Source organism: Anomaloglossus baeobatrachus, chromosome 5, assembly GCF_048569485.1.
Source record: "Anomaloglossus baeobatrachus isolate aAnoBae1 chromosome 5, aAnoBae1.hap1, whole genome shotgun sequence".
NCBI classification, from domain to species: domain Eukaryota; kingdom Metazoa; phylum Chordata; class Amphibia; order Anura; family Aromobatidae; genus Anomaloglossus; species Anomaloglossus baeobatrachus.
The window spans coordinates 16,982,873-16,996,621 of record NC_134357.1 but is presented as its reverse complement, the minus strand read 5'-3'; the positions used below and the strand labels follow the sequence as shown (position 1 = coordinate 16,996,621).

At 45.8% G+C, this 13,749-nt stretch overlaps 1 protein-coding gene across 1 annotated transcript in view; it reads left to right on the top strand.

Moving 5' to 3' along the window:
* The window catches only part of SORCS3 (sortilin related VPS10 domain containing receptor 3), an 866,891-nt gene that overhangs the window by 534,350 nt on the left and 318,792 nt on the right, over positions 1-13,749 (top strand). The window contains exon 6 of the mRNA XM_075348233.1: positions 10,924-10,988. Coding sequence (XP_075204348.1) covers positions 10,924-10,988 — 65 coding nt within the window. The remainder of the gene's footprint in view (positions 1-10,923; positions 10,989-13,749) is intronic.

Below are 13,749 nucleotides of genomic sequence, written 5' to 3'. Positions count from 1 at the left end.
TGAAGGCATCACAGGTGCAGGAGGAGCAAGTCACACACACGCTTCCAAAACATGGAGAAGGCGATTGCTGGTTGGTAAAACTGCACACTGATGGCTTATGGCATCACCTAATAGGCTACTGGCTTGTGACTGTGCATCTTCAAGTGTGAACAGCGCTCTATGCAAGCCATCAGTGTGCAGTTTTATCATCCAGCAATCGCCCCCTCCATGTTTTGGAAGCGTGTGTGTGATTTGCTCCTCCTGCACCTGTGATGCCTCCACTAGTGGGTGCTTAGCTGTATCCTGCTGGAGTAGTAGTTCCCGGCCTGGGCGATGTACACACTGCAGCCCAACTTTGCTGTAAGTAATGATATTTATTCGTCTTTTTTGTTGCTTTTTTATGCACTGCTACATTGTAACAAATCACCAGCCTACAAACCCCCCCGACTGATACATTGTAACAAATCACCAGCCTGCAACCCAGACTGATACATTGTAACAAATCACCAGCCTACACCCCAGACTGATACATTGTAACAAATCACCAGCCTACACCCCAGACTGATACATTGTAACAAATCACCAGCATGGGCTCCCAGACTGATACATTGTAACAAATCACCAGCATGGGCTCCCAGACTGATATATTGTAACAAATCACCAGCATGGGCTCCCAGACTGATACATTGTAACAAATCACCAGCCTGCACCCCCAGACTGATACATTGTAACAAATCACCAGCCTGCACCCCAGACTGTTACATTGTAACAAATCACCAGCCTGCAACCCAGACTGTTACATTGCAACAAATCACCAGCCTGCACCCCAGACTGTTACATTGTAACAAATCACCAGCCTGCAAGCCAGACTGTTACATTGTAACAAATCATCAGCCTACACCCCAGGCTGATACATTGTAACAAATCACCATCCTGCACCCCAGACTGATACATTGTAACAAATCACCATCCTGCACCCCCAGACTGATACATTGTAACAAATCACCAGCCTGCACCCCAGACTGTTACATTGTAACAAATCACCAGCCTGCAACCCAGACTGTTACATTGTAACAAATCATCAGCCTACACCCCAGACTGATACATTGTAACAAATCACCAGCCTGCAACCCAGACTGTTACATTGTAACAAATCATCAGCCTACACCCCAGACTGATACATTGTAACAAATCACCAGCCTGCACCCCAGACTGTTACATTGTAACAAATCACCAGCCTGCAACCCAGACTGTTACATTGTAACAAATCATCAGCCTACACCCCAGACTGATACATTGTAACAAATCATCAGCCTGCACCCCCAGACTGATACATTGTAACAAATCACCAGCCTGCAACCCCAGACTGATACATTGTAACAAATCACCAGCCTGCACCCCCAGACTGTTACATTGTAACAAATCACCAGCCTGCACCCCCAGACTGTTACATTGTAACAAATCACCAGCCTGCACCCCCAGACTGATACATTGTAACAAATCACCAGCCTGCACCTCCAGACTGATACATTGTAACAAATCACCAGCCTGCACCCCAGACTGATACATTGTAAAAAATCACCAGCCTGCACCCCCACACTGATACATTGTAACAAATCACCAGCCTGCACCCCAGACTGATACATTGTAACAAATCACCAGCCTGCAACTCCAGACTGATACATTGTAACAAATCACCAGCCTGCACCCCAGACTGATACATTGTAACAAATCACCAGCCTGCACCCCAGACTGATACATTGTAACAAATCACCAGCCTGCACCCCAGACTGATACATTGTAACAAATCACCAGCCTGCAACCCAGACTGTTACATTGTAACAAATCACCAGCCTGCACCCCAGACTGATACATTGTAACAAATCACCAGCCTGCAACTCCAGACTGATACATTGTAACAAATCACCAGCCTGCAACCCAGACTGTTACATTGTAACAAATCATCAGCCTGCACCCCCAGACTGATACATTGTAACAAATCACCAGCCTGCAACACAGACTGATACATTGTAACAAATCACCAGCCTGCACTCCAGACTGATACATTGTAACAAATCACCAGCCTGCACCCCAGACTGTTACATTGTAACAAATCACCAGCCTGCAACCCCAGACTGATACATTGTAACAAATCACCAGCCTGCACCCCAGACTGATACATTGTAACAAATCACCAGCCTGCACCCCCAGACTGATACATTGTAACAAATCATCAGCCTACACCCCAGACTGATACACTGTAACAAATCACCAGCCTGCAACTCCAGACTGATACATTGTAACAAATCACCAGCCTGCAACCCAGACTGATACATTGTAACAAATCACCAGCCTGCAACCCAGACTGATACATTGTAACAAATCACCAGCCTGCAACTCCAGACTGATACATTGTAAAAAATCACCAGCCTGCAACCCCCCGACTGATACATTGTAACAAATCACCAGCCTGCAACCCAGACTGTTACATTGTAACAAATCACCAGCCTGCAACTCCAGACTGATACATTGTAAAAAATCACCAGCCTGCAACCCCCAGACTGATACATTGTAACAAATCACCAGCCTGCACCCCCAGACTGTTACATTGTAACAAATCACCAGCCTGCACCCCCAGACTGATACATTGTAACAAATCATCAGCCTGCACCCCCAGACTGATACACTGTAACAAATCATCAGCCTGCACCCCCAGACTGATACATTGTAACAAATCACCAGCCTGCAACACAGACTGATACATTGTAACAAATCACCAGCCTGCACTCCAGACTGATACATTGTAACAAATCACCAGCCTGCACCCCCAGACTGATACACTGTAACAAATCACCAGCCTGCACCCCCAGACTGATACATTGTAACAAATCACTATCCTGCACCCGGCAACCCCCAGACTGATACATTGTAACAAATCACTATCCTGCACCCCCCCCAGACTGATACATTGTAACAAATCACTATCCTGCACCCGCCACCCCCCCAGACTGATACATTGTAACAAATCACTATCCTGCACCCCCAGACTGATACATTGTAACAAACAGGGCAGGCATGAGATTTTTTCTGCTATTTTTTGCTCACAGATCTCCGGAGCCATTGATTTCTAATCACTGGTTTACAATAATCTCTCTAGAATGTAAGGAATCAATGTGACCTGTACCTGGAGGAACAGTGATTATCCCCGGCCAGGTCTATGATTACATCTCACACATTATTCAGAACACTGCCCCTCTTGTCCGCTGGCGGTGTCTGGTATTGCAGGTCAGCTCGGTTTTCCCATGTCCTGTAGATTGACCTCATTGTATTGTTGTAGTCAGCGCCGCTCTTGTCCAGGCTGCGTCTGATATTAGAGCCGAGTCTAGGTTTCTAGAAACTTCTACTTGTTTCTAGGTTTCATCTTCGGTTGTGGCCGAAAGATTTAAAGACTGACACAAAACTTGTTTTTCACAGTTTTTGCTGTTTCAGTGATTTTAGGTCTTTTATTCTGAGGTTTCTATGGTTACTGAGATACAATTATCAGGATTTCATGTTTGTTGCAATTTTATTGACAATTATATGGTTTGTCAAAGACTGAAAATTTCCGGCGCTGCCCCTGATTTCTCCAGATTCTGCCCTTGCCCTGGCGGCTGGAAAGCGGCTTCTGGGGAATGGGCTTTTTACAATTCTCTGATGAATCTTTTTGAGACATCTGGAAGAATGATCGGCCAAAGAAGAGACGGTGACGCTGCCACGAGGCCGGGGTCCGCAGCAGAAAAGCATCCAGAGACCACTCCTGTGTGGGGGCTTCTGATGCATGGAGGGGGATCACTCACTTTTCATCCATGGAGGGGGCTCACTCACCATATATGGGGGCTTCTCATCCATGGAGGGGGTCACTCACCATATATGGGGGCTTCTCATCCATGGAGGGACTCACTCACAATGTGTGGGGACTTCTCATCCATGGAGGGACTCACTCACAATGTATGGGGGCTTCTCATCCATGGAGGGGCTCACTCATATTGTGTGAGGGCTTCTCATCAATGGAGGGGCTCACTCACAATGTGTGGGGGCTTCTCATCCATGGAGGGACTCACTCACAATGTGTGGGGGCTTCTCATCCATGGAGGGGCTCACTCATATTGTGTGAGGGCTACTCATCAATGGAGGGGCTCATTCACAATGTGTGGGGACTTCTCATCCATGGAGGGGCTCATTCACAATGTATGGGGGCTTCTCATCCATGGAGGGGCTCACTCATATTGTGTGAGGGCTTCTCATCAATGGAGGGGCTCATTCACAATGTGTGGGGACTTCTCATCCATGGAGGGGCTCATTCACAATGTATGGGGGCTTCTCATCCATGGAGGGGCTCACTCATATTGTGTGAGGGCTTCTCATCAATGGAGGGGGTCACTCACAATGTGTGGGGGTTTCTCATCCATGGAGGGGGTCACTCACAATATGTGGGGGCTTCTCATCCATGGAGGGACTCACTCACAATGTGTGGGGACTTCTCATCCATGGAGGGGCTCATTCACAATGTATGGGGGCTTCTCATCCATGGAGGGGCTCACTCATATTGTGTGAGGGCTACTCATCAATGGAGGGGCTCACTCATATTGTGTGAGGGCTTCTCATCAATGGAGGGGCTCATTCACAATGTGTGGGGACTTCTCATCCATGGAGGGGCTCATTCACAATGTATGGGGGCTTCTCATCCATGGAGGGGCTCACTCATATTGTGTGAGGGCTTCTCATCAATGGAGGGGGTCACTCACAATGTGTGGGGGCTTCTCATCCATGGAGGGACTCACTCACAATGTGTGGGGGCTTCTCATCCATGGAGGGGGTCACTCACAATGTGTGGGGGCTTCTCATCAATGGAGGGGGTCACTCACAATATATGGGGGCTTCTCATCTATAGAGGGAGTCACTCACAGACCTAACACTACGGCCATTAATAAAGGTGATCTAAACCTCCTTCCGGAGCAACTTCTCCCATCATGTAGGTAGGACAATGAGGTGATTAATATTATGCTTTTGTCAGCATGATGGAGACCAGGTCACAGGGCAAAAGTGAGACCATTGATATTTTGGGTCCATGGCCAGGAGAGTCTCCAGATCTCAGTCACATTGAGAACCTGTGGTCAATCCTTAAAAAGTGACAAAACCCAGAAATTGTGATAATCTTCGAGCCCTGGTGAGACAAGAAGCGGTCATCAGTCAGGATTGGCCCAGAAGCTGATATCCATCTGCGGGGGCGAAAGGCAAAAGTCTGGAGAAATCAGGGGCAACACTGGAAATAATCAGTATTTACAGAAACGTCATGTATGTGTCAATAAAAAGTAACAACTTATGGAATGTTTAGAATTCTACTTCAGTAACCATGGAAACAACGGACTTTTTATTTGAAAACCACTGAAGCAGCAAAATGTGAAAATCTGTCTCAAAACTTTTGCTCACGACTGTATTTTTTATCTCAGCCATATTTCCATTAAAACTATCAATAAATTATTAAGAATATTAATAAATTATCAGATTTTGTTTTTATTGAGAAACTCTAATAGCTCATTATTTTTTGTTCCTTTCAATCTTTTTATGTTTGCATTAAGCATATTTCAGGACAGCGCCCCTCTCCTGCACAGGCTGGATTCGATATTGCATTTCAGCTCAGAATTATAACAATTGCCTACTTTTCGAGAGATTTTAAGGTAGTGCAGATAAGCCCCATTTTCCCTAAATTATTTCCCTTCTTTTCTCCGGCCTATGAAAGTATTCGGGTTATTCGGGTCAGCCCCATCTTTTATAGATCGCTCATCTCTTTTCCATAAACAGTGTCTGGTGTTGCAACTTAGACTAATTTGCAAGAAACATATTCCTGTTTTTAATAGGTTTTGTCTGGTATTGCATCAGCCATGTTTTACAAAAACTGCACCCCTCTTGTCCCTGTTATTTGCAAACAGCGCCCTTTTTGCCTTTCTGGATTATGCCACATATTGCATCTCAGCCCTTTCTTAAAAAAAACAGTATTTACTGTAACTTGTCACAATTTGCAGATCAGCGGCATATTCAAGAAATAGCACCCTTCTTCTCCAGGTCTAGAGCCGGTCAGCCTCATGTTTCAAGAACAGCGCCTCTATTATCGGTGGCTTATGCCAGGCATTGCAGCTCAGCCCCATTTTCCTTATACAGTTTCCCTTTTGTCCATAGACTATGGTGCGTTTTGCAGCTTAGCCCTAATACCAGTCACAGACCTTTATCAAGAGAGTCCTATTTCCTGCCCTTTAAGGATGATCTGTCACCAGGTTAAAAGTAACCAGTGTTCACTCTCAGTTTATTCCCATTGTTCCCCTGAGTATTTAGCTTTTTTCTTTTTTAAAATCCGTCATACGGTTCCTGAAATATGGGCTTTTTTATTTAGGACTAATCGTTATGTTCTTTACAAAGGGGGTGTGGCTCACAGTAATCTATGTGGGCGTGTCCTCACATTGTTTTGCATAATTACCCTCTGAACCACGCCTCCTTGTAAAGACCACAGAAATTTGCACTAAATAAAATGGTTCATATCTCTGGATCCGTATGGCGGATTTTAAAAAAGAAAAGAGCGAAATAATCAGGGGAGAAGAGGGAATAAAATAAGAGCAAAAACTGGACACTTTTAAACCAGTGGTAGATCCTCTTTAAGAAGAAGTGTGGGATTTGTCCTCCACATTCCTAGTCGTTCCTTCTCTCCTCCCAACTTTAATTGACAAGACATGGGTCAACCAAGGACACGTGTCAGAAATGATTTGCATCAGTGCAGTGCATTAGTAAGGCCCCGCGCACTATGATCCCTCTCTGGATTCTTGTCGTTCATGGCGGTTGTGTATTCTCCTCAATTGGATAGTGTTTTGCCTTTGGGAAACCATGAATTATTTATTTTTGTCAAGAGACACGTCAGCGCGCTTAAGGAATAGTTCCCCAGACGCCTTCTCTTCGGGGCACAAGCTTAAACAAGTGTGAAATCCGATGTATTTTGCGATCATCCCAAAAGAGGCCAGTCCCCATGGGTTAGCAGGGGAAGTGGGACGGCTGGTTTTATGGCACCCGCCCTGTGGACAAGGAACGGGGACAGTGACAGCCCCCGGTGTTGTCAGTTCTCCAAACTTCAAGAACACTTATTTCCCAGTGAAAAACGAGCTACAGGGAAATAAAGATATCTGGCAGCCAGGAAATATCAAGGTCAGCGCCGCCCGGCCCGGCTTCCTGGGTAATGGGATTTACAGTCAGATTGAGTTATGATGAAGGATAATATGTCTGCACATGTTGTGGTGCGAGACTCCGCTTCTAGGCTCGGCGAAGAATCGCGGGGCGAGACACGGACACGGATGTGACCTCGGCTGGACTCTGCTCTGGATACAAGTCACATGATACATAGAAACAAATGTCAGGTCCGAATTGACCTCCTTTATATATTAATTCCACCAATCAGTGCAAAGCTCAGATCAGACCTGTCTGTAACGGCCGCTTTACACGTTGTGATATCTGTACCGATATCGCTAGCGTGGGTACCCGCCCCCATCTGTTGTGCGACACGGGCAAATCGCTGCCTGTGCCGCACAACATCGCCCAGACCCGTCACACATACTTACCTGCCCGGCGACGTCGCTGTGACCGGTGAACCGCCTCCTTTCTAAGGGGGTGGTTCGTTCAGCGTCACAGCGACGTCACATCAGCGTCACTGAACCGCCACCCAATAGAAGCGGAGGGGCGGAGATGAGCGGGACGAACATCCCGCCCACCTCCTTCCTTCCGCATAGCGGCCGGGAGGCAGGTAAGGAGAGCTTCCTCGTTCCAGCGGTGTCAAACGGAGCGATGTGTGCTGCTGCAGTAACGATTTTTGAGAATGGACCCCCATGTCACTGATGAGCGATTTTGCACGTTTTTGCAACGATGCAAAATCGCTCATCGGTGTCACACGCAACGGCATCGCCAATGCGGCCGGATGTGCGTCACCAATTCCGTGACCCCAACGAGTTCACATTAGCGATGTCGTAGCGTGTAAAGCCCCCTTTAGGCATCTGGCAAGGAGCAGGAGCAGGGCCGGCATTAGTGGGGGGCAAACCGGGCACTTAAACCAGCCCTGAGCAGCAGCTCTCCCCCACTACTCCTCCACTATGTAAGTGCCTTCCTTCTGTCCCAGCCTGACAACCAAAATGTCACAAGGGACTATGGGGATAGCAAGAAACTCAGACTAGGGGGCCCTGTGCTATCACTATTCTCAGAGATACTCCCAATGGTGGGGATGTCTGAGTCTCCTTCCTGGCCCTGCTCCTGACCAGCCCTGATCGAATATCCCCTCCCCCAAGGGTGGGGCAGGACATGAGTGTGATATAACCCACAGAAATAGACAGGGGAAACGAAAACTGTCACACAGCACAAACATGTATAAGATAATAAGAGAGTAGAAGGAAACCAAGAGCAGGGAGGAAACAACAAGACGACAGGTAAACGCCACAACAACACCAAGCACAAAGCAACTTTGTCCAGCAAATCTGGGACACCACAACTCTCAGACGAACAAAGCATAAACTATAGTTGGCATAGGTAGACAAGTTCCTCCAGCCTAAAATTGAGACGAGCAGAAGCAATTGGCTTCTTTACAACATGTGATCACAGGAGCCTAATGAGCAGGCTGGCAGAGATTAACTCTTGCTAGCCTGCCTATGAATCAGCACACAGCAGGTTGATCAAAAGCGCCAGAGAAACCATCAGATGGAGTATCAGACGCTGCAATGTGAACAGAGCCTGAAGCTGGCAAAGTTTGTACAAAACTCCGTGTGACACAAAAATGAGGAAGCCATTGACAAGTCCCCTAATGTTGTTTTTTTTTCTGGATTCAAGTCACATGACACACATGAGGCCAATGTCAGATCCAATATGACCCCCTTATTTATTAATTCCACCACTCAGCACAAACCTCAGATCAGACCTGTCTGTAAGGCATCTGGCAGCAGCAGGAGATCTCCCCCGCCGACGCCTCCACCAGCTCCACGCGTAGCGGCACTACAGCAAATCCCAACATATCCTCCCAGCATTGAAGCTGATAAGAGCATTTTCAGACTTACCAATTACTTAAATGAGAAAATACTTAAAGGGCATGCTCACTTTCCCAACCAAATTGGGGTTTTTTTTAGTGTCCCCAATATAGCTTCTCATAAGCCAGATCAGATCCCATACTTTGCACTGACAAGGGGCAATCACCCCGAAACACCGTGTCTGCAAATTGGGGTCCTGATCCGGTATAAATCCTCATATGAAAAGGCTTGTTAAAAAGCCACTTTTGACTTTTAGGATTGCTACTTCCAATAGGTGGCGCTACAGTTAGTCTCCTTCCTGGAGAGACAATTCAGATATTCTAAACAACTTTGTGAATAATCTCAGTTTTAAGGGTCCAGCTGTTTTGTGTAGACAGCTCCCTGGCAGAATTATGTATCTCCATCTCTATCTACACAGTATAGTGGCCAGTCGTACATTCTGGTTCTGTAGTTGTGCTGTTGGCCTGTGTTCCTGCCTGTGTTCTGATCTTTGTTTCTTGACCTCAGACAGTTGTTTGACTCCTCTCTGCCCGCTCCTTTTCTTATTGTGACTTCTCGGCTTTTGACCTTGGACTGTTACCTGACCACGTCTCAGTTTACTCCCTGAATTTATTATGTGCCTTCCCACAATTCTGACCCCCAGATCGTGACCTGACTACATCTCTGTGTACCTCCCTGTGTCCATATGTGTCCTTCTCTTACCGGACCCCGGCTTTCCTGACTACTCTACTGTCTGTACTATCTGTAAGTGGTGACTAGCATCACAAAGTCTTTACTTGTCTAGATACGTCACATGACTCAGATGAATCCAAAACCTAAGCATATATTTTATTTTACCGCTTTGTACAATCCTCAGATCAGACTTCTGTCTGGCTGTAAGGCAACTGACTGCAGCAGAAAGTCTGAACTGTAAGTGACCAAACCTCTCTCCTGTGTTAACCTCCGCCTCATTTCTTGGTTTCACAGCCAAAAAAAACAAGGGATCAGGAGGAAATTAACACTTGGGGCAAGTTTTTGTCCCTTGTCATCATATGGGTGAGGAGGGGAAGAGCCCCAAAAAAAGGGATCAGGGGGATAGTAACACTTGGGGCAAGTTTTTGTCCGTTGTCATCATATGGGTGAGGAGGGGAAGAGACAAAAAAAGGGATCAGGAGGAAATTAACACTTGGGGCAAGTTTTTGTCCACTGTCATTTATTATATGGGTGAGGAGGGGAAGAGACAAAAAAAAGGGATCAGGAGGAAATTAACACTTGGGGCAAGTTTTTGTCCGTTCTCATTTATCATATGGGTGAGGAGGGGAAGAGAAGGTGGAACCATATATATATAGTAAATGTATGTCGGATCAATACAGTCACCTGATGGATGTAGAATGAGCTGTCCTTCACGTTTATTCCTATAGAACTCAAACAATTACAAAGTATCACAATTTTGCAAACAATTACACAAAGTTTTGCAAAGTATCACAATTTTGCAAACACACTTGCACTATGTATGTTCCTTTTTGCTGTTGTTATGGCTGTGTCAGTAGTCACTGTGTAGCTAGTATTTTATTCATGCCATGAAGCAGAAGGATCAGGATGAACAGAGCTATCAGCAGACTATAGTATTGTACTTAGTGTTAGACCTGTTGATGCACTGACCCTCTGGATTTTACCAGCCACAGAGTATTTTCTTAGTAAAGTCCAGGTGCGGTCCGGTCCAATAATCTCCCCCCCTCCCCCCACACAGACAATTTAGGGTATTTATGCCGCATTGATCATGCAATTATAGCACAATGGCGTTTAATAACGCGGCTATCTCCTCCGGTCTGAGCTGCAGTCTCATTGTGTCGTTTCTCTTTTCTCGCTTTCTTTCCTGTAGGTCGGTAATGGGCTTAGATAAGGAACCTGACCTTGTGCACATGGAGGCGCGGACGGCTGATGGACGTGAGTACCGCCAGACCAGGCACAATGCATTCATGCGCTTTTTTTTTTCCAATGCTGAATGATGAGATTTTTAATACCTGAAATTTACATTTTAATTGAGCAGCATAAGGTGGTTGTGTCCGACGCCTCCGCACGTGGCGGCATTACAGCGCTCCCACTAATGACTCCTATGTATCTGCATTCATAAAACACTGCAAATCCCAGCATGTCCGGACACCATTAAACTGATAAGAGCGGTTTCAGATTTACCCATTTCTTAAATGAGAAAATATTTAAAGGGTATGTTCACTTTCCCTATCAAATTGGATTGTTTTAGTGGTCAAATATTCTAAACAACTTTGTGGACAATCTCAATAATAAATGCCCAGCCGTTTTGTGTACACAGCTCCCCTGCAGAATCATGTACATTCATCTTTATCTACTACCTGAGGTCGCCTGTTCTCGCTCCCTCTGTCCCCTCTCCTTGATAACCAACTATAAGAGAGGAAAGAGTAACACATTACTATGTTGTCAGACTACGCCAGGTTCAGTTGTAGTCTGTAACCATGGAAACACAGATCTTGTTACAATTACTACATAAAAGCAGGGGACCTGGAGTTCCTAAGCTGTCCTTCAAGGTAGAGAGCCCTATGCTATCCTTAATATCAGGGATACTCCTCAGGCCCCTCCACCATCAGTCTCCTTTTTGACCCTGCTCCTGACCAGTCCTTGATCTGATACCTCCTTCCTCCAGGGTGGGACAGGACAGGATTGTTTTGAAACCACAGAAGAAGACAGACAAGATTAAAACAAAACTCTGTCACACAGCATGCACAAAGGATAAGATAATACGAGATTCGGGAGGAAACCAAGAGCAGGAAGGAAGCTACAAAACAACAAAGGTAAACTCCAAGTCAGCTCCAAGCGATAAGCACAACTTTCACCAGAAAGTCTGGGACACCACACCTCACAGACCAACATAGAATAAACTATAGCTGGCATGGGTGGAAGGTTTCAACCAGCATAAATAGGAGGGGAGCAGATGTGTTAGCTGTGAAGTATAACACAGGAGGTAACTCAGAATCAGTAATGTATTGTATGTACACAGTGACTGCACCAGCAGAATAGTGAGTGCAGCTCTGGCGTATAATACAGGAGGTAACTCAGGATCAGTAATGTAATGTATGTACACAGTGACTGCACCAGCAGAATAGTGAGTGCAGCTCTGGAGTATAATACAGGAGGTAACTCAGGATCAGTAATGTAATGTATGTACACAGTGACTGCCCCAGCAGAATAGTGAGTGCAGCTCTGGAGTATAATACAGGAGGTAACTCAGGATCAGTAATGTAATATATGTACACAGTAACTGCACCAGCAGAATAGTGAGTGCAGCTCTGGAGTATAATACAGGAGGTAACTGAGGATTAGTAATGTAATGTATGTACACAGTGACTGTACCAGCAGAATAGTGAGTGCAGCTCTGGAGTATAATACAGGAGGTATCTCAGGATCAGTAATGTAATGTATGTACACAGTGACTGCACCAGCAGAATAGTGAGTGCAGCTCTGGGTTATAATACAGGAGGTAACTCAGGATCAGTAATGTAATGTATGTACACAGTGACTGCACCAGCAGAATAGTGAGTGCAGCTCTGGAGTATAATACAGGAGGGAACTCAGGATCAGTAATGTAATGTATGTACACAGTGACTGCAGCAGCAGAATAGTGAGTGCAGCTCTGGAGTATAATACAGGATCAGTAATGTAATGTATGTACACAGTGACTGCAGCAGCAGAATAGTGAGTGCAGCTCTGGAGTATAATACAGGATCAGTAATGTATGTACACAGTGACTACAGCAGCAGAATAGTGAGTGCAGCTCTGGAGTATAATACAGGATCAGTAATGTATGTACACAGTGACTGCAGCAGCAGAATAGTGAGTGCAGCTCTGGAGTATAATACAGGATCAGTAATGTAATGTCTATACACAGTGACTGCACCAGCAGAATAGTGAGTGCAGCTCTGGAGTATAATACAGGATCAGTAATGTAATGTATGTACACAGTGACTGCAGCAGCAGAATAGTGAGTGCAGCTCTGGAGTATAATACAGGATCAGTAATGTAATGTCTGTACACAGTGACTGCAGCAGCAGAATAGTGAGTGTTTTGGTTTTGGTCTTCTCTTGCTGTGGGCTGCGTTTCTTTTGCATTTCGCTCTGTATAGTAATTGGCGTCTTGCTCTCCTGGTCCCTGTATTGGGGGGTCCCCGTCACCTGAGCTGTTTGGCACCGGGTAAAGCTCGGCCCCCGTTATCGTTCCTTTTCGGCTTTTTCTTTATTTGTGTGTCGGATTTTCCGCCATCGTCTTATTTATGAAGCGCACGACCCAGAGACATGTGCCGCGTCCTGGAATCCATTTCTTTAAATATTTGCTGCTTTTCAGCGAAACCTCCAGAGTTCTCCGGTCTATTGGTGTGGAAAGGCTTAGAGTGAACCGACAAGAGGAGGACGTATAGAAGTCCGCTGCCGGGGATGAATACTGAGCGCAGCCTGACAACAAGCACAAAAATAGCAGCCACGACCTTTAACGCATGTGATGGGGTTTGGTTGTGGACTCGCTCCATCCTCGAGAAGACGCCGGTTTCAGCATTTTTAATTTATAAAGTGATAACGTAAAGATGCTAAAAGCAAAGGAGGGAAAATGTATAATGAGCCTAATGCAAAAATCAGACTCAGGGTCTGTTCTATAGAAAATAGGAAATATAACTATGCACTGC